The sequence below is a fragment of the Drosophila mauritiana genome, chromosome 2L (assembly GCF_004382145.1).
Source record: "Drosophila mauritiana strain mau12 chromosome 2L, ASM438214v1, whole genome shotgun sequence".
NCBI classification, from domain to species: domain Eukaryota; kingdom Metazoa; phylum Arthropoda; class Insecta; order Diptera; family Drosophilidae; genus Drosophila; species Drosophila mauritiana.
Genome location: NC_046667.1, coordinates 1,950,139 through 1,968,347, shown reverse-complemented (window position 1 = coordinate 1,968,347; position 18,209 = coordinate 1,950,139). Strand labels below are relative to the sequence as shown.

At 47.5% G+C, this 18,209-nt stretch overlaps 6 protein-coding genes across 7 annotated transcripts; 2 read left to right on the top strand and 4 right to left on the bottom strand.

The window, feature by feature from the left end:
* Positions 1 to 2,444: 2,444 nt before the first annotated feature.
* LOC117136122 (NPC intracellular cholesterol transporter 2 homolog a) lies at positions 2,445 to 3,113 on the bottom strand. The gene has a single exon (XM_033296827.1). It carries the CDS (start codon positions 2,997 to 2,999, stop codon positions 2,553 to 2,555), a length of 447 nt encoding a protein of 148 aa, XP_033152718.1. The 5' UTR covers positions 3,000 to 3,113; the 3' UTR covers positions 2,445 to 2,552.
* Positions 3,114 to 3,647: 534 nt separating this feature from the next.
* On the top strand, positions 3,648 to 6,895 carry LOC117136101 (aspartate aminotransferase, mitochondrial). 2 transcript variants are annotated; one of them, XM_033296805.1, is made up of 5 exons: positions 3,648 to 3,815; positions 5,296 to 5,455; positions 5,518 to 5,619; positions 5,682 to 5,930; positions 6,000 to 6,895. In XM_033296805.1, exons 1-5 carry the CDS (start codon positions 3,748 to 3,750, stop codon positions 6,693 to 6,695), a joined length of 1,275 nt encoding a protein of 424 aa, XP_033152696.1. In that variant the 5' UTR covers positions 3,648 to 3,747; the 3' UTR covers positions 6,696 to 6,895. The 2 variants fall into 2 exon arrangements, with proteins under 2 accessions (XP_033152696.1, XP_033152688.1); XM_033296797.1 differs by lacking the exon at positions 3,648 to 3,815 and adding an exon at positions 4,502 to 4,605.
* A 51-nt stretch (positions 6,896 to 6,946) lies between these two features.
* LOC117136096 (uncharacterized protein KIAA2013 homolog) lies at positions 6,947 to 9,190 on the bottom strand. Its single transcript, XM_033296782.1, has 4 exons — positions 8,902 to 9,190; positions 7,440 to 8,853; positions 7,257 to 7,381; positions 6,947 to 7,195 (listed from the first exon to the last, which is right to left on the bottom strand). Exons 1-4 carry the CDS (start codon positions 9,086 to 9,088, stop codon positions 7,008 to 7,010), a joined length of 1,914 nt encoding a protein of 637 aa, XP_033152673.1. The 5' UTR covers positions 9,089 to 9,190; the 3' UTR covers positions 6,947 to 7,007.
* Positions 9,191 to 9,304: 114 nt separating this feature from the next.
* On the bottom strand, positions 9,305 to 10,281 carry LOC117136115 (histidine triad nucleotide-binding protein 3). The gene is made up of 3 exons (XM_033296815.1): positions 9,816 to 10,281; positions 9,567 to 9,757; positions 9,305 to 9,513 (listed from the first exon to the last, which is right to left on the bottom strand). Exons 1-3 carry the CDS (start codon positions 10,150 to 10,152, stop codon positions 9,472 to 9,474), a joined length of 570 nt encoding a protein of 189 aa, XP_033152706.1. The 5' UTR covers positions 10,153 to 10,281; the 3' UTR covers positions 9,305 to 9,471.
* Positions 10,282 to 10,629: 348 nt separating this feature from the next.
* LOC117138884 (BRCA2-interacting transcriptional repressor EMSY) lies at positions 10,630 to 15,843 on the top strand. Its single transcript, XM_033300974.1, has 5 exons — positions 10,630 to 10,847; positions 10,972 to 11,146; positions 11,219 to 11,489; positions 12,153 to 14,445; positions 14,563 to 15,843. Exons 1-5 carry the CDS (start codon positions 10,787 to 10,789, stop codon positions 14,823 to 14,825), a joined length of 3,063 nt encoding a protein of 1,020 aa, XP_033156865.1. The 5' UTR covers positions 10,630 to 10,786; the 3' UTR covers positions 14,826 to 15,843.
* Positions 15,844 to 15,851: 8 nt separating this feature from the next.
* On the bottom strand, positions 15,852 to 17,168 carry LOC117138900 (derlin-1). Its single transcript, XM_033300975.1, has 4 exons — positions 16,803 to 17,168; positions 16,477 to 16,731; positions 16,304 to 16,414; positions 15,852 to 16,240 (listed from the first exon to the last, which is right to left on the bottom strand). Exons 1-4 carry the CDS (start codon positions 17,045 to 17,047, stop codon positions 16,114 to 16,116), a joined length of 738 nt encoding a protein of 245 aa, XP_033156866.1. The 5' UTR covers positions 17,048 to 17,168; the 3' UTR covers positions 15,852 to 16,113.
* Positions 17,169 to 18,209: the final 1,041 nt, after the last annotated feature.

Genomic DNA, 18,209 nt, shown 5'->3' with positions numbered 1-18,209 from the left:
TGACCAAAAAATGACACGACCAGAACCGGAGTTCTGGAATTTATTTACAACGGCCAACCGCATGGCAGCGAAAATTGTTCATATAACATTAACATTCGATTGGGGCGGAAGTTGCATTTTACTTTTAAATGCAGCGAGTGCAGGAATGTTTATATTTTTATTTTTATTCTTTTATTCTCGTTTCCATTTTCATTTTTGTCCACGGACAAAGAGAGATCTCCGCACATGCTGCTATTTATGCAAGAAATTCTGTGCAGACACAGCGGCTTACAAGGGGGCGGATTTTGGGGGAAGGGGCGTGGCGCCTAGTGGGTTAACTCATACGATATGCGGCCAGAAGCAGAGATACCAGAATGCACAGAAAATAAAATTAAACAATAGCAGTGCGCCCATCCACATGACCCATTTAAATAATAACATATTAATGCCGAGCCAGCAAATCAAGAAAAAAGGGTTTTGATTCTTTAAACATTTAGTAACTTTATGTTTCAATGGTCATTTTCATATGTCATTTAAAAATAGTTTAAAGAATTCCCAACTCTCCGTTCATCTTTTGCTGCAGTATGCTGTTTTTTTTAGTGTGCCCACATCCGCCTACATTTCTTTTCATTTCCCATTTTTATTTCCCCACCGCCTCCTTCACTCCACCGCCTCCTGGCCCCCAACCCCAACCCCATCCCCATTTCAACCCCCCACTTTTGCATGCAGCGTTGTGTCAAGTTTTTAAACGTCAGCTGTGTCTACAGATGGGTTAAGGGGGAAGCGAGAGCGCGGCGTCGGCGGGTTAAGAGGATGGACTGGGGGCTTGGCCCACATTCCTTTGCAGTTTCGGACTGCCGTGCTTTATGCGGATTCATATGTAAATCAAGTGAAACATCGCAGCCAGCGGACTCCTTCCTCGCAAAACTGACTCGCAGAAGTCCGGAAACCGGAAGGTGAAAGCTAAAGTCACTGCCTAGGATTCTGGATTATGTGGCCATATAAAAGTCCGATCAAGTGACTAGTTTTTCATAAAATTGGTGCTATTATCAAAGCTTAAAGGGGATATTTAGAGGATGGTTGTTATTTTAGTAGCTCTATTGTTATATCTTATTTAAGAGTTGCCAACAATGTTGACGAATCCCCAAGTTATGCGACCATTTTCAAATGCACACAAGTCGGATCAAACTGTCTTTAAGGCCACAAAAAATGAACTCTCGAAAAGAAAACCCAAATCCGACACCGAATCACTGGCGGAATTGCATTTCAAGCGATTCGTGGCGCAAAGTGAATGTAATAAAGCGATTTCTTTGCTTAAATATCCCCGTGCTAGCGCACTGCGGATAATTCTATCTGATGCACCACCCACCAACCTCTTATAACCGCCCCCCCCCCCCCTCGCTTTACCACCCGCCTGCATTATTTGCATATGGCCATATGGCCCGAGAATTCGAGCGAGTGTGTGTGTGTGTGTGTGAGTGTGTTTTGGCTGAAAAAGGAATGGAAATTGAGAAAACGAAATGGAAAGCTCTGCTGCAGTTGATTTGTGTTTTTACTTGCCTTTAGCTGCTGCCACCCACTACCACCCTTCGCCTATTTCTGCGATGTTTCAGTTGTTTTTGGCGTCTTATCAGGCTATTCTTTGTTCGGAAGAACGGAGAGCAGAAAACGAGAATGCGAATGCGAATGCGAATACGAATCCGAATGCGAACTTTAGACCGTAATCGAAACCAAAACACTAACGAGCATTGTTTTCGATTCCGATAGAGCAGCTGGCTCATTATCAACGCCATGTCGGTGAGAAGTCGTCCCAAGAGCTGGGATATCAATGTGGTTGACTAACAGGAGGCCGAGAAGATAAGCCATCGGGTCAAGTTTCAGAATTGCAATAGTATCGCATGGTCATCTTGCATTTCCCAACCAATGGAATCCATGCAATCAAGGCGTTCAGTCCATATTTCAGAATTATGAATCACATATGAGCGTATGATATCACTGCCTCATGCGCCCATAGTAAAATATGTATGTTTTTCTCAGTGCACTGAAATTAACCCACTGATATCAACTTATCGTAAGCACAAAGAAAGCAGTAGAGTAATCACTTTTTGTGTTCGAGGGTCGATCGAATTGTTTGTTGTTCATCCATTTCTTTCCCTCATTTTCAGCAAAGCGGAAGAGGCAATCAAAGCAAATAAAAGGAAATAACAATAAAAGGCCCACAAAAAGAGCGGCACTAAAGATTATATCAAATTAGATTACAAAAAGAGAGAAAATTCTGAACTTGAGGCTTCCGCTCAGAGATTGCAGATCATTTAGCAGATTAGTCATTCTACATGCTAACTACAACTGTAATAAAAGTAATATCTGAGAAAAGCTTAGTTTGCAGTTGTCACATAAAATACTTGGATTACTAATATTTTAAGTCACGCTGGGCTTGAAGATTTCGAGTTCAAAAAAACTACTGATTTAAGTGTAATATTATTTATTTTAAATTAGATTACAATGGAGAGGGAAATCAGGAGTGCTCAGCGCGCTCTCCCCAGTATTTCGAGGTTAATTTAGGGGGTGGCTGCCTACTGAATTTTAGCGGGAATCTCGACGCAGATGATGTCCGCTCCGTCCTGGTCCTGCAGCTCCCACTTGACCAGCACCGACACCTTGGGGTAGGATCTCAACACCGGCAGGGTGGCCGTGTAGCGGTACGACTCGCCCTTCTCCAGCGGGCACTTCAGACCGCTGTCCACACAGGCATCGGGATTGGACAACGGGAAGGGCATCTCGATGCCCAGGACCTTGCCGTGGACGACCGTCTTCACCGCCGTTGCCTCCTCGGCCAGGGCGAAGTCGATGGAGAAGCTGACCGTTGTGTTTCTCTTGAGAATGCACTCCGCCTTGGTGGTGTCGCAGCCCTCGATGCCCACCCGGGTGAACTTGCCCGTCTTCGATCCGCAATCGCTGAACTCCAGGGCTCCCGCGAAGGCCACCAGTGCAGCACAGGCAATTACCGCGTACCTCAGCATTTTCCTCCACTTAATTGAATTACAAGGTGAACGTATCGGGTGGCTTTTCCGCTGGCTTTCGCCTCTTTCTGCCTCTTCACAGCGCTACGAATCTACTAAATCTGGAGAGAGTCCGAAGACAACTCAAAGCTTTCTTATGAACGGCAAACAGCTGCGCGCGGCGACTCAGAAGAAAGCTTTCTCCGCCGATTGACGGGGGTGCTGCAAACTATCGCTTGAAGGGAATTTATATTATATACATAATAGCTTATATAACAATTATAAAATATAGTTATTTTAGAAAAGAAAATATATTGTTTCCTATCTACTATATATTAATTAATGCAGATCGCCGAGGATATATATTTTATTGTCTACTTATGGGCATGTGCTGGAATACTGAAATACTGGAGCATATTATCAAAATTAAAGCTATTACCATGATAAGCTTACAAAATGTAAATTTTTCCAAATATTGAGTAAAAAATCCATACATTAAATAGATCTTAGATTGTTTTTCTTAACACAAGCATTTTTAGCACAGAAGCCAAAGTTCGGTTAGAAAAATGCTGAAAGGGGAGCACTGGCGAGCTTTCACCCACGCGATAAATATCGAATGCAGACCGGCAAAAGCTTCAGCTCACGACCTTTTGCGCTTGCCGCTTTTGGCTTTAGTATTCTCTAGAGGCCGGCGGCGATTGGCAACGTTTATTGCAGTTTCCAATTGTTATTAACTTAAAGCATAGTACAACCACTAAGTGCATTTACAATGTCGCAGATCTGTAAGCGCGGTTTGTTGATCAGCAACCGATTGGCGCCCGCCGCCCTCCGCTGCAAGTGAGTAAGCGGGACGGAGAGAGGGCTCCCAGCCGCCGGCGTGAGTGCTGGAAAGAGACGGCAGGCCGCCGAGCACGTTGCAGATGCAGCGGTGTCATTTGCCAAGGTCATTGCAGTTGCCGGTCGAGCTGCAGTGACACATTTGTGTTTGTTTTCCCCAGCACTGCATAATTTGTTTCTCCTTGCGGGCTCGTTCTCCAGTTTTATCACTATATTAAATCTGTTATACGGATTTATTGTTATATCAGCACAGGGGCCTTTTATTTCATCATCTTTCGCTCTGCGCAAATCTAAAACAATTATTTCCGCTGTTTCCAGCTGTTTTTATCTCGTCGACTAATATTTGCATATGTACCGGGCCCTCTACTATACTATATAGACTGATTGGCCAACGGACGTATCTGTATTTATTTTTAAAGCCAATTTTGTGACGCTCCATGCTATTTTTTGCCAATTTCATTCCACTTGAGGGAACTTTTTGAAACCGCATGACGGATGGGTTGGTAGAAAACAGGTGCCCAAATGAGCTTAAATCACTTCACTTCAACGTTCTTGAATTATTTATTTTTTGTTTTAGTGGTTAGGAATAAATAAATAATTCGAACTACAAAATATTTCAATTTGTACGAAATCAACTGTGAAAAAAACCTCAAATAGTATTTTTCTACATCAAAATCGCAAGTTTAAGTTAATTTTTAGTTATGAGTAGAACCATTATTATGACGCTGAAGGACATTGTGCATGTGTGGTCCAACGACCCGGGAGAGCGGATGTGCCGAGCGAACAGAGTGTAGGGTATACGTGGTCATATCACGCTTCTGTCGCGTGCTCTGATTTCCATTTTATGGAGCTCCTTGGCTTGTGGGCGGTTTGTTTTATCGAAGTCGTAAGGTTCCTTCCGGAAATCAAACAATCAGATCGAAAGACAGGTGGCGCTTAATTGAAAGAGTTTAATTAAGTTTGATAACTTCCACGATTTATTGCTGCTCTGAATATCGAGCAGGAGAATCGGATGCCGGCTACGTCAGCAAACAATCATCGAGCTTATCGCTGACGTAGGCTTAAATGGATCTATATTGTATACTTTGTAATCGCCGACCGATTTCCCATAATAACATGTTTACAGCTGATAAGAAGGGGCTATTTAAGACCCCCATGTCGTTGGGGGTACGAGGTGTTAACAGTGGGGGCGAAATCCAAGAAAACCTTTAGATGACTTTCAAACTTTAGTCATGAAAGCGAAATGATAAATGAAAGCCACAAGTGGCCAGACGTGGATGAGATAACCCACTAAGCAGTTTCATAATCTACCAATTAAATTTAAACCAGATAAGGACTTCGTGGGGCGTTCACGGGCATTCTAGGGTTAAAGGTTGACCGGCAATAGAAATCGCTTGGCAAGTGTGGCAGATATAAGGATGTTTAATAGATACGCGATGGATATTGTGATGCAAAGATTAATATATCACTATTATTCTAGATCAACATGGTTCTCCGAGGTGCAGATGGGCCCACCCGATGCCATCTTGGGCGTCACGGAAGCCTTCAAGAAGGACACCAACCCCAAGAAGATCAACTTGGGCGCTGGCGCCTATCGCGATGACAACACCCAGCCCTTCGTGCTCCCCAGTGTTCGGGAGGTGAGTTGAGATCAAGTTTAAACTAAACCCATTTTTGAAACATAGTTATTGTTAATTACCAGGCCGAGAAGAGAGTGCTGAGCCGTAATCTGGACAAGGAGTACGCCACAATCATCGGCATTCCCGAGTTCTACAACAAGGCCATCGAGCTGGCATTGGGCAAGGTAATTATATCCCTTATGACTGAAGAATGTCTTAAATATTGATAAGTACTCCTTTATTATAGGGATCCAAGCGTCTGGCAGCCAAACACAACGTGACCGCCCAGTCCATCAGTGGAACTGGAGCTCTGCGCATCGGAGCCGCCTTCCTGGCCAAATTCTGGAAGGGCAACCGCGAGATCTACATCCCGTCGCCATCGTGGGGCAACCATGTGCCCATTTTCGAGCACGCCGGTCTGCCTGTGAACCGATACCGCTACTACGACAAGGACACCTGTGCCCTGGACTTCAGCGGACTGATCGAGGATCTGAAGGTGAGGATTTACTTTGCCACTGATTGATGTTCTTTGATGTGCTTACCCATTGTTTAATGCCTTTTCTAGAAAATCCCAGAGAAGAGCATTGTTCTTCTGCACGCCTGCGCCCACAACCCCACTGGAGTGGATCCCAGTCTGGAGCAGTGGCGTGAGATCTCTGCGCTGGTCAAGAAACGCAATCTGTATCCCTTCATCGACATGGCCTACCAGGGCTTCGCCACCGGAGACATTGACCGCGACGCCCAGGCGGTCCGCACCTTCGAGGCCGATGGCCACGACTTCTGCCTGGCCCAGAGTTTCGCCAAGAACATGGGATTGTATGGTGAGCGCGCTGGCGCCTTCACCGTGGTGTGCTCCGACGAGGAGGAGGCTGCTCGCGTGATGTCTCAAGTGAAGATCCTGATCCGAGGTCTGTACTCCAATCCCCCGGTGCACGGAGCTCGTATTGCCGCCGAGATCCTCAACAACGAGGATTTGCGCGCCCAGTGGCTGAAGGATGTGAAGCTGATGGCTGACCGCATCATCGATGTGCGCGCCCAGCTCAAGAACAATCTTATTAAGCTGGGATCCAGCCAGAACTGGGACCACATTGTCAACCAGATCGGCATGTTCTGCTTCACGGGCCTGAAGCCGGAGCAGGTGCAGAAGCTGATCAAGGATCACAGCGTCTATCTCACCAACGATGGACGTGTTTCGATGGCGGGAGTCACCAGCAAGAATGTCGAGTACCTGGCTGAGAGCATACACAAGGTTACCAAGTAAGGAGGACCAGTGGAGATTGAAGTAGAGATGGAGTTTCAGTAGTACCTTTTAATCCGGCACTTGTACGAATTTTCTAGCACCAACGAAATTCCGAAGTCTAGATAAACCAATGCATTTTGCACACTCTCTATCCATATCTCTGTATATAAGCTAAATGATCTGCCTTTTAAAAAATAAAGCATTTAAAATGTTAGTAAATACGATACGTATTTTTTATAGAAAATGAACAGATGTAGCAAATGTAGAAGAACTTGGTGTTCGCATTTAGATAATCATATTTTACTAGCATCCGATTTTTATATACAACTAGGATCACGGTTTGTTATAACGATATCTTAACTTATCGCTCGGCTCGCAGTACTCCTTGATAATGAGCTTGCACAGGAATATGTGGAATACTATGATTATTGCACACACGGAAACCCAGAAGAGCGTGGGCAATCCACCCAGTTGGTGGCCATGTCGATGCAGTGCGATCAAATGCTGCTCATGTGCGGGAGCTGAATGAAATATTTACATAATAAGTCAACTTGAATATGATTCCCCAGTGAACCTTCTCACCCTCGACCACTTCCTTCACGTGGATGGCATGGTGCAGCTCTTCCATGTGCTGCTTGTCCTCGGTTATGTATAATATTGCTGTTAGGGGTTCAGTCAGTTTGACTGGGAATTGTCGTCGGTTTTGCCTGCAAAGTGATACAATTTCAATATGTTCCCAAAGGATTATATGTGGGTTAAAATTACGTGAGCAGCACGGGCTCATCCAGGCAGCCGCCATCGCAAGCGTAGTAGCTCCTGTCTGAACGATCAAGCGCGATGTTGATCACCGCCTTGTTGTCATCATCCACAATGATGGTGACGTTGACATGGGTTTTGTTGCCGTAATTGAGGCGCCTGAAGTGGAAGTCCCTGTGCAGAAACTTCGGATGGATATTGCACTCCAGATGCTGATTGCTGAAACGAAAGCTGCCGAAGCTCAGGACCATGGCTTGGATGACTCCCGAAGCACCTGCTCGGATGAGATTGTGGCAGCCCTGCTTCTCCAGCGTTAGCATCCACGATGTAACCAGGGAGTTAAGCTGCTGAAGACTAGACATCTCGCGCCAAAGATTCTCCGCCTGCAGAGTGTGATACGAATCGTAGCAGCCTTCGGCGTAGGTTAGCGCCTTTGCTATATCCTCCTTTTTAGAGCCACCCGTCTCCTCGAACTCGAAGCTGCGCACCTGGGAGAGAACTGCATACATCGTGGCATTGATGCGGTCGCCGTTCAAGCTGTTCTCCGCCTTGGAGGTGCTTATCGTAAAGCCAGTGGCCCACAAATCAGTCCAAACGTCAATGTGCTCCTGGCGATAGATGTTTACACTGTTCAAGGATCCTGGGTTTGAGGGCTTGGAGCCAAGCTTTTGAAGCAGCTTGGCCATCGCCTGAGTGGCCTGCTGCTCTATGGTCTCGCTTGTACCACCGATTTTTTCCTCCGCCACTGGTTTTGAGTACTGCACTGCTGTGGGATACACAATTCGCACTGTGCCGCGCTTTCTAAGCTGCAGCTTGGAGTCCATCTGCGGCTTCACTATGCTTATAACAATGGATTTACTGGGATTTTCTGTCTGAAGCTGGACTATGCCCGAGAGCACCTCCAACTCTGTGTAGGTGAACACTCCCACGGAGACGGGTTCACTGAGCGGCACTGTTCGCCTGGTGAGCTTCTGCAGATTGACGCGTGGCATGATCAGTTCTATGTCCTCCAAGAGGTTCCTGGTGTTTGTGATCTGCAGCTCCTGCATGAAGATATTCGGCTGAGTGCGATGGGCGTAGTAGGTGTACGAAACGAAGTAACCGGCAAAGCATTGGAATCGATGCACCATTCCCGTCAGATACTCGACGACAGTGGCTTCCTTTTCGCCGCCAGATGCGGATCCTCCCGAAACGGAGACCACCGGCTGAAAGCGAATAGGCAGCTGCATAGCCCTGCCATTCTTGATGTTCAAGAAGGCGTCGTGTGCGATCTCCAGTCCCAGGTAGCCGTTGCCGACGTAGGGCGTGAAATCGCGTTCACCAGGCATTTTCGCTGGTGACACGTGACGGATATTGGCATCGAATTCAAAGTTCTGGAGGATGAAGGGCGTCAGCCGGTCGTCCATGCACATGCTGTGGGGATCTGCATGGGGCGGGGGTTAGTCCAGGACTTTAAAGGCGCTCTACTCACCCTTCTGTTCAGGAGCACTAAGGAAGATATAGCGAAAGATCGGCGGAATCATATAGAAGACCACACAGACACAGAGGAGCAGAAGGAACAGGCGGCGGTACGAGGAGATCGTGCCCTCCGCCAGGCGCTTCATTCGACGCATCACGTCGCCGGCGTCGAACTTGCTTTTCGCTGAGCGGAACAACATTTTCCAGCAGTGTTTTGGAGCCCGGAAAATGTCGGAAAATTGAGAAACATTTCAATTTTAGACCATTTTTGCGCTTCCCAGTGAATGGCAACTGCTTTTAGTGATGGCACGGCTAGTCTCGCTAAATCGATATCTTTGTATATCGGTGGGACATTCTATACCCTCGAATTACAGGGTATAGTGCATTGAACCCAAGTTTAAAACGCACAATGCAGTTAATAGGGTAAGCCCTAATTTATAATAAATTGTAAATATCAATTACATATCTTTGTACATTTTGACGGTCTTGGTTCTCACTGGGTTGACACAGATGGTTGAAACTTTAGACAGTAATGAGAAAACTCTTAATTTTAAATTGCACCTCTCCCGCAACTAAGCCCATATCACAGTTCCCGGTCCTCCAAGTCCCGAATCGCATCATTGGACTGAAAGAAGGCAATGTAAGTAAGTGAATAGTGAGCTATGCGACGACCCTTACCTTTTTGAACCAGAATGAGGGCATAAAGCTGATCTTGTTTCCGAAACTCATGTCGGCAGGCGGGAAAATGCCGTGCAGATGGAGGTGGCGAACCGAGATAAACGGCGGCAAGTGGAAGCCCACAATCGCCTCCTTGGGATCCACGTTCTGCGATCGCAGGAATTCCATCATGCCCTGCTCCATTCGCCGCACTGGGTGCGTAGAAAATTGGCATTAGTACGGTTACGAGCTATGCGTAACGTGGCTTACCCAATCCTACGTGGGATTTGTTAAGGGCTTTCAGGCTGTCGAAGTGCTCCTTGGGAATCGCCAGATAGTGGTGCCTGGCAGCCGGGTACTTGTCCTTGAAGATCACATACTCGTCCGTCTCCACCTCCAGGATGGGCGGCGGTCCTTGGCGGCGGTGGGCGAAGTCACAGAAGAAGCACTGCTCGCTTTCCGCCTGGCGAGCTTCGCCACTAGTACATTTGTAGATCGATACCAAAACTATGAGGCCCAAGCCGGCCAGGCCGGCTATGTACATTTTAGCCTTCCTTTTCATTCGGCTGTTTGACTGGATCGGCACGGTCTTAGCTTTTCTTTTCATGAATGTCTGTGCCTGAGATCGTTTCACACTTTCGAATTGGTGAAAATTTTTGGATAAGCGAAGTAAACATTGCAGCGGGTATTTATCGATTAACCATCGAACGGTCCTATGTGCACTTCCACTGGAAATATTCCAGTGCTAGGCGGGAATTTTAAAGCGTGTATTTACATTTTATAAAATATGAAAATGTATCCAGAGCTAATCATTGAAAATATATGGAAATTGAAAATATATAAAAACTGTAGGTGTTCGAAATAGCTCACCTCTCTATGTAGCTGCGTTCATAAAATCACTCTTGCTATTGGTTGGCTTAGCAACTACTTGGTTAGCACTTTAATTATTTATATGTTTAGTTTTAGTTTTGATTAAATATGTTCTTTTCCATCCGATCTATCGCTGCCTAGCCACCTGCGATAGTTTAATACCTTTATTTCCTCCTGGCCGCAGTGTGACCGCAGCGGCCTATCGCCCATCGATAGTTCGATATTCTTATTGCTTTATTTTATTAGGAATAGCAAACCATTTATCCGTATTTTTTGAATTAGCGACCTAATCCTGCGTTGGCCAAAGCTCAAGCAACCGGAAAAGCACGGGATCGCCGACGGCCAAGGACGTAAATCACGGGAAAGTCGGGATGTGGCCGCAAACGCTGGAATTGTCGCGGGACGAGTGCCGAGGCATGCTGCGTCGACTGGGTGAGAGCTGAGTGGTCAACGAAATTCAGTCCCATCCTCGGGAGTTCTTGAGGATCGGCCGACGAGTGGAGTGCAGGCGACTAAAGCACTTTCTTCCTGTTGTCTCTGTTTTTGTGCCCACCAGAACTCGAGTCCTATTCGCATGTAGTGAGCGTTTTTCGCGCCCAAGGAGCCCTCAGTGAAACGAAGGCGAAACTGCTGGAGGAGCTGCGCCAGCAGTTCCACATTAACCAGGAACGCCACAGGGCGGAAGTGCGGAGGGCGGCCAACGACGAGCAGCTCTGCACCATAGCGGAAAAGTGAGATTCCCAGTGAGATACTCCAGTGCATACTACATACTAATCCCCTGTGTATCTGTACTGCCCTTGTAGTGTTTGTGGGCCCAACACCTGGCAGGAGTGGTCGCGCGAGGGACGACGCCTCTATCCTCTTCTTCCCAGGATTAGTCCACAAACTGCGCTGAGCATCGTTGCCAATGACCTGGCAGCCAAAGCCTGCGAGGAAAACGCCAAATTGGCTGCTCCGGCCGAAACGGCGGTCTATTTTGGAGAAGCCCTCGTGGAGCAGGCCTCGCTGATGAGCCTGAAATATCCGCGTGGTGCCAGGACCCAGGACACCGCCATGGTGATCATGTCGGAGCCGGTGAGTTACATAATCCCAGCTGTGTAGTTTCCACTCGCTTGAGGATAGCGAATGTGCAGACTGTACCTGCCATGAAAACAAGTGGGTGGCTGCTTTTGGGCGCTGCTAAAAAGTTGCCCAGCGCCAATCACCCATTGAATATAAACGAAAATGATTGGAATCCTCAGAAGAATATAAAAAGAAAATCATGATTTCAAATGAAAATAAAAATCAGCCACTAAAAACAGTCCAATTAGATTGTGGAGTTCCAATCAGAATGTCAAAAAGGCGGGAAAATTAAAACAGTTCGATTTCCTCCGCTTTGCATACCATTTTACACTTTCGTTGTCACCTTTTTAGTTTCCCAATCGTTTTTCGCTTATTTGTTGATATATCTCTGGTAATCATCAGCTATTTAACTTAAACCGCCAGTAACAGAAAACTGTGAGTATCTGTTAACTGGACTTAACATTCTGTTGGCGTCCAGCTGTTATCGATAGAGGGTGAACTTTCCGTGCCGTTCAAATTGGATTTTGAATTGGATTATATAACAGCACAAATAAATATGTAAATATTTATATTTATAAGGATATTTGATTTCTAGAGTGTCTGCTTTCAGGAATAGTAACACAAGTTGACTAATGAAAAAATCCAAAAATTGAAATCAATTCTTCCTTCCTTCAGTTCAAAGTTCCCGATCTGCCCAACGAGGTGAAGAAAATGACGCAGAAGCGCAAGGAGAACGATAGCGGAATGGACGGCAAGCCGAACAAGAAGCGGCACATGCAGCAACCACATCCGCAGCAGCCGCATCTGCCGGCTTCGCAGCAGCAGCAGTCACAGCAGCTGAATCCACTCTCGAATCCCGGCATGGAGGAGGCAGATCCCGTGCTGCCAGAGAAGCGGCTGACTGCTCGGACCCTACAGCAGCGCTACTTCTACCAGCAGCAGATGAAGCACAAGCAGCGACTGACCAGCAAACGGAATCTTGCCAACAGACTGGGTTCACCCTCCGCGCAGTCGGGCAGTCCCTTGGGCGGCAGGAACATGCCCAGCTCCGGTATAGACACTTCGACAGCTAAGCGAAGTGCCGCACCTGCCAAGAGCGGCAGACGAGCGCAGAAGCAACTGCAACAGCAGCAGCAACAGAAGTTGCAGCAACACCAGCAACAGAAAGTATTAATGCAGTCGCAGGAGACGGTGCCCAATCACATGGTGGTGCAGCCGCACGTGGAGTATGTGCTGGATGAGGCGCTCAAGACGCTGGCAGCATCCAATCCTCCCACGCCCGCGTCCACAGCCGCTCCTCCATATACCATCCTAAATGAGCCGAGGCCACTGGTCACGCTGAAGCCTCTGAAGACCATAAAACCTATGATCTATGGGCCACAAAGTGGTATGCCCTCCGCCGAAATTGGATCCCCCACAACGCCAGGCTCTCGCGGATTCACCAACTCTCCCATAGTGTTTAAGGAGAAGTTGCAGGCGTCACCCGTGCAGGTGTCCACACCGGGTCAAGGCTCGCCCACCAAGAAGTTTGTGGCGGAGGAACGACATGCGGATGCGATGTCCTCTGCGGTCACTACGCCCACTCCCATTTCCACCGCGAATCTTCCATTGGCGCCGCAGATAATCAGTGTTCAGAAGATCCCAGCTCCGTCGATGGGCGGCAAGCTGAGAGCAGCCGTGGCCTCGCCCACCAGTTCCGCAAACTCCACGCTCCTGCCACCGGGCGCCAAGACAACGCCCAAGAAGTTCAACATCCTTGAGGGCGATGCCAAGCCCAAGACCTTGCCCAGTTCGGCGGTTCGCCTGCTTCCGTACACGGAACCCATAGGCGGTCCCTTGTCGCCGCTTAAGGACTCCAGGGTCACTCCCTTAAGCAGCGCCTCCACCGTCAACATCATCAAGAATATACCAGCTAGTAGTTTAAACAACACATTGATCACTCCGCTGCCCTCAGCCGGCACCACCATGCCGGCGAATCTCTTCAGAGCGAAAGTAACGCCGCCAATCAAAGGAGCCAGCGTTGCTGCAGGCGGCGCAGCCGTTATTGGTGCCGCCGGAGCAACAGGAATCGGTGGAGCAGGGGCTGGGCCTCAGATACTAGGGAATATCAAACTAACCAGTAGCTCGGGCGGAGCAGCCACTATTAAACAGGTACCCAGCAGTGCGCTGCGGAACATAAAGATTTGCTCGCCCAACGGGAAGCTATTTCTGCAGCCGGGTAAGCTGCCAGCCGGAAGCATTATTCACAAGTTCAATAACGCAAGCAGCACTGCGGTGTCTGCGGCGGGAGGAGTTGTGACCACCACCACCACCACTGTATCGCCCACAAAGCAGCCGGCGAGGGAGCAGAGGATCAGCATACAAAAGATACTCCAGCCGGCGACAGGAAGCGCCAGTAGCGGAAGCAGCAGTCCCACCACCACCACGACGACCATATCCGGCTTGACGGCCAGTGCCAAGCAGCCAGGTTTGGGCAGCAAGCCGACCACGCTGACCTTCGCCACTGCGGGCGGTGGTAAGAACAATCTGGTCTTCCTGCCAGCGAGTGCGGCGAGTGGCATGCGGACACTCACCCTGGCCACGAAGCCCAAGTCCAATGTGCTGGTCATCGGGGCGAGCACCACGCCAGCCAGTGCCGGGTCATCTCCCAATCCCTCAGGCGGCACCAAGCCCAAAGCCAACCAACTCATCACGGAGGACACGCCCATCGATATTATAAACATGCCCATCATTGTGGCAGACAACGGCACCGCTGCGGAGCTGAATCAGGCGTCGGTGAAGAACTCGCCACTGGTCGTGTTCAATGCCACCGACTGGGAGATGGAGCTGGATCAGGCAGCCACCAAGTCTGCCAGCACGACCTCGAAACAGGCTCTGGACGATGTGATCATCGAGGAGGACGAGGACACCGAGGAGGAGGCAGGGGAGCGCAGTGAGCAGCCATCTACCATGGACCTGAACAATAGCAGTGAGTCTCTGTAGCTAATGTGCATGTGATGGAGATCAACTGGCTCCTTGAACTGCAGCATATTGTGTGAAGAACCAAAGCGACTTCTGTAATCCTAACTCTTGCCCTACTTTCCAGTAATTGAGCTGCACCCGGAGGATGACAGCGCCATCGAGTACGTCGACATGGACCTGGAGCAGCCCATCGAGATTGAGAGCACCAGCAACATATCGCCAGAGACGGCCACCACCACGCTGAAGGCAGCCATCGTCTCGACATCCCCCCAGCAGCAGCAGCAAAAGAAGCATCCGCCCCTGGAGCATCCACTGGGCGCTGGAGCGGGAGCAGGAACAGGAAGCAGCACGGGAGCAGCTGTCCAATCAGCAATTAAGTTACCCTAAACGCTCCCCATTTCGAGATATTCGAGTGAGAGAACGCACACACACAGCAGACCCGGTTTTAATTAGATTTAGTTGGTAGTTTAGCTTGAATGTCGAAGGTTTTCCCACTAATTTCTAATTATCGCAACCCGCAGCCTTGGAGAAAAGTGCAAGATTATCGTAAGCAGCTCTACATGCCTGTTGGTTTAATCGCTCGCAATAGTTAAGTTGCCAAATCACACAACCACCGCTGTTCTAAACATAGTATCGTTTAGTGAAAAGTATACCCTGGAATTCGTGTTAGTTTTAGTTTAGTTACGCGCCCATTTCATCCGCCTGCAATCTTGGGAGCCCGGAGTCGATCACCTCCCTCCTGTAAATAGGGCAGCTGCCTCTGCGGACTACCTTAATTTGTATAGCTTGTAAATAGATTCCACACTTCGCCCCAAACCCCCTTTCCCCTTCACCACACCCTTTACCTAGCATAATTTCATCCTAATTTAGTTGCCTAGACTAGCGCAGAATTAAGCAAAACAAACAAAAGAATTCGAGCAGCACGCAGAGAGCGAGGAAATTGTTTAAATGTTCAACTTGAAAGATTCTTAATTGTATGAGATTATAGACCCTAGTTGACCCAATCCGAACCCGAACATGTAAATATCTGATGAATTTCGAAATGCAAGCCCCTGCTATCGCACCCACATATAAATATACACTTGTATAGAGACCTAGTTCGGCTAAGGACCACACATGTTTAATCTGGAAAGGAAGGAGACCCATGCCACACACACACTCATTACCGATTTATAGATGTTAAGTATTTTATGCGTCGATTTTGTAAATCCAAATCTTAAGAGGAACGTTGTAACTTTCGACCAAGGTCCAAAAACAAAACACGGAAAAGGAAGAAGCATCTAAACAGGGAATCCCCCTCTACGAGAAGTGAAAAGTGTAATACAAAATATTGTTGAACGATGCGTGTCGCTGTAAAATTTTTAGCATAGAACTTTTAAACGAAATAAATTTAAATGTAACAAAAGGAACTGGTTTTGCTTTGGCCAAAGGGAAACGCCGCCTTCTGTTTTGTCTTCTTTAATGGTTGTATATGTACAAACATATTTTGATATAATTTCATCAATGCACAATGCAATCCTGCCACTTAACATGTTAACTTATTGCTGTCGCCAGAGAATCGAAAAATAGTTGGAAAAGTACGAGCTTTGTAAAGAGCTTGGTTAGAAAATAGAGGAAACCAAACCGTAAAAAGGGGAATTAGTCTAGTCTAGAGTTTCGAGGATCAGCTTGGAGTTCAGTTGCTACCCAAGGTCATGCCCCGGCCCCAGGGACTTTCGGGCGCCTGCCTGGGTGGTGCTCTGCTCTCCGGTGGGAGTCCGAAGCCGCCGAATCCGCCGGAAACATCCGGCACCAGGCGCTTCCTAGAAAAAGAAGTGCGGGTTATATCCACTAGCACTACAAGTTAGTTATCCTGGTATGCTTACAAGAACTGAGGCGTTTCCAGCAGGGGTGTGCCGCCCAGATCCTGCGAGTATTGGAACTTGAAGAAGTAGTACACATGTCCCACGAATATGCCCACCAGCGAGGCGAGCGAGCTACAGGGGATTACAATACGATAACAATTGGCAGATAAGGCGGATAAGCTGACGCGACTTACAAGTGGAAAATGAACTCGAAGGCGGCCAGCACCCAGGGAAGGTACATGGCCTTGAACCTGGTGCCGAACCAGAAGCTCACGGTGACGTCCTTGTTCAGCTGGCACCAGATGTACGTGATGGCCAGCACCAACATGTCCATGAGGAAGTACACGTTGAAGATCATGCCTCCGATGTTGGCCAGCACCGCCGACACGATCAGCAGGTACAGGTAATCAGCCGGACTCCGGCTGTACTGATCCTTCTCCAGTTTGGAGCTGCAGGGCATGAGGAATCGGAATCGTAACGAACCAGTTGCTATGCTGCGCCAGGCTGGCCGACTACTCACCTGTACTGCACGATGAAGAAGCAGTTGATGAGGAAGTGGAAGGCCGTGTTCGACGAGATGGGAAAGACGAACAGTGACGTCATGCAGCGCCAGAGCTGCAGCTTGCCGAAAACGGCCGATCGGTCCAGATGCAGCCAATGAAGGGGTATCACATCGAAGCGGCAAAGCATGCTCAGCACCACGGTGGCCGTCAGCCAGTAGCGGGTGAAGCGGGGCAGCGAGCGGTACCACACGCCAGCGTCCATTGTGTGTGCTTATCGAGTTTGGGTCCTTTTTAATTCATTAATTCGCTGCTTTTATGCGGAGTGATTTTCTCTATTTTTGTTGCTTTACGTGTCTTTTTGGAGATGGAACATTGATCTAGCTCGGGGCGAATGGCAAGGGTCGTGCCTATCGGCTGAGGTGACCGTTAGCCGCCATGAACGCGCTTCCCAGTGAATGTCTCTTGCATTTGAATTTTTATCTTCTTTTGAAATTAATTCTAAATTTTTAGGAAAGAATATTATTGTCTCGAAATCTTAAACATTACTGGTTATTGTGAAGTTGCTTGTTATTATCAATGAGTTTGATATTACTTAGTTAGAAAATGGTAATATTCTAGAATATGATGGAATCAAATTATTATCGAAAAAATAATGTTTTAAAAGACTGGGTGGATGACTGGATGTTACATGTTTTTAAAAAACTCAAGGCATTTTTCTTTGAATTAAAGTCAATTACGGCAACACAATGATCGTTTAATATCTTGCGAACCTTTATGATCTATTGTATTTATAGGAAACCCTGCAATATTTGAAGCAACATCCATTTTGGACTGCAATTCATTAAAATTTAACATCTTTTTTGCTTTGTTGTCAATAAATGCAGCCACATTGATGGATTTAAGTTATTTTCATTATTATTTCGGTGTGCCCCTTCCGCTCTCCTTCACCTTTGATCCCGCAATTTGTGATTTTGTGAGGTAACATTTTCGAGGACTGACAAAGCGATGGGCAACAACAAAGCGGACAGAAACGCACACACATGCAGGACACTTAATTCATAACAGGCGAGAGCACACAAATAAATAGCGGAAATTTCGTTACGTGTTTTTTGGCAACTTTTTGTGGTATCTTTGTGGCAATGCCTTTGTTAGCCAACGAAAAATGCGGGAATTTTTGACAGGTAAGAAGCGTGTGCCATGGCACTCACTCTCTCACACGCACACACGAACGCACACAATTGCCATGCAGTGGTGCGAAATTAATCAACTTGGAAATCGTGCGCTTTTCCAATATCCTGCATTTTCGAGTGGACTCCGCTATGCTGATTAATTTTGGACAATATTCCCCACTGTCACAAAGTAGATTATTGAGTCTCCAAATTTCCAGACTAGTTTTTTTTCCTGGTGGACTTTTGGTAACGAAA

Bases quoted from the DNA above. Each gene is read 5' to 3' on its own strand.
- LOC117138884 (XM_033300974.1), top strand. From the start codon at position 10,787: ATGTGGCCGCAAACGCTGGAATTGTCGCGGGACGAGTGCCGAGGCATG. The intron at 10,848-10,971 runs GTGAGAGCTGAG...TGTGCCCACCAG, and splicing joins AGGCATGCTGCGTCGACTGG to AACTCGAGTCCTATTCGCAT. The intron at 11,490-12,152 runs GTGAGTTACATA...TCCTTCCTTCAG, and splicing joins TGGTGATCATGTCGGAGCCG to TTCAAAGTTCCCGATCTGCC.
- LOC117138900 (XM_033300975.1), bottom strand. From the start codon at position 17,047: ATGGACGCTGGCGTGTGGTACCGCTCGCTGCCCCGCTTCACCCGCTAC. The intron at 16,732-16,802 runs GTGAGTAGTCGG...CATGCCCTGCAG, and splicing joins TTCTTCATCGTGCAGTACAG to CTCCAAACTGGAGAAGGATC. The intron at 16,241-16,303 runs GTAAGCATACCA...TTCTTTTTCTAG, and splicing joins CTGGAAACGCCTCAGTTCTT to GAAGCGCCTGGTGCCGGATG.
- LOC117136115 (XM_033296815.1), bottom strand. From the start codon at position 10,152: ATGAAAAGAAAAGCTAAGACCGTGCCGATCCAGTCAAACAGCCGAATG. The intron at 9,758-9,815 runs GTAAGCCACGTT...CTACGCACCCAG, and splicing joins CAAATCCCACGTAGGATTGG to TGCGGCGAATGGAGCAGGGC. The intron at 9,514-9,566 runs GTAAGGGTCGTC...GCCTTCTTTCAG, and splicing joins CCTCATTCTGGTTCAAAAAG to TCCAATGATGCGATTCGGGA.
- LOC117136101 (XM_033296797.1), top strand. From the start codon at position 4,517: ATGAGTAGAACCATTATTATGACGCTGAAGGACATTGTGCATGTGTGG. The intron at 4,606-5,295 runs GTAGGGTATACG...CTATTATTCTAG, and splicing joins ATGTGCCGAGCGAACAGAGT to ATCAACATGGTTCTCCGAGG. The intron at 5,931-5,999 runs GTGAGGATTTAC...TGCCTTTTCTAG, and splicing joins GACTGATCGAGGATCTGAAG to AAAATCCCAGAGAAGAGCAT.
- LOC117136096 (XM_033296782.1), bottom strand. From the start codon at position 9,088: ATGTTGTTCCGCTCAGCGAAAAGCAAGTTCGACGCCGGCGACGTGATG. The intron at 8,854-8,901 runs GTGAGTAGAGCG...CGCCCCATGCAG, and splicing joins TAGTGCTCCTGAACAGAAGG to ATCCCCACAGCATGTGCATG. The intron at 7,382-7,439 runs GTAATTTTAACC...ATCACTTTGCAG, and splicing joins GATGAGCCCGTGCTGCTCAC to GCAAAACCGACGACAATTCC.
- LOC117136122 (XM_033296827.1), bottom strand. From the start codon at position 2,999: ATGCTGAGGTACGCGGTAATTGCCTGTGCTGCACTGGTGGCCTTCGCG.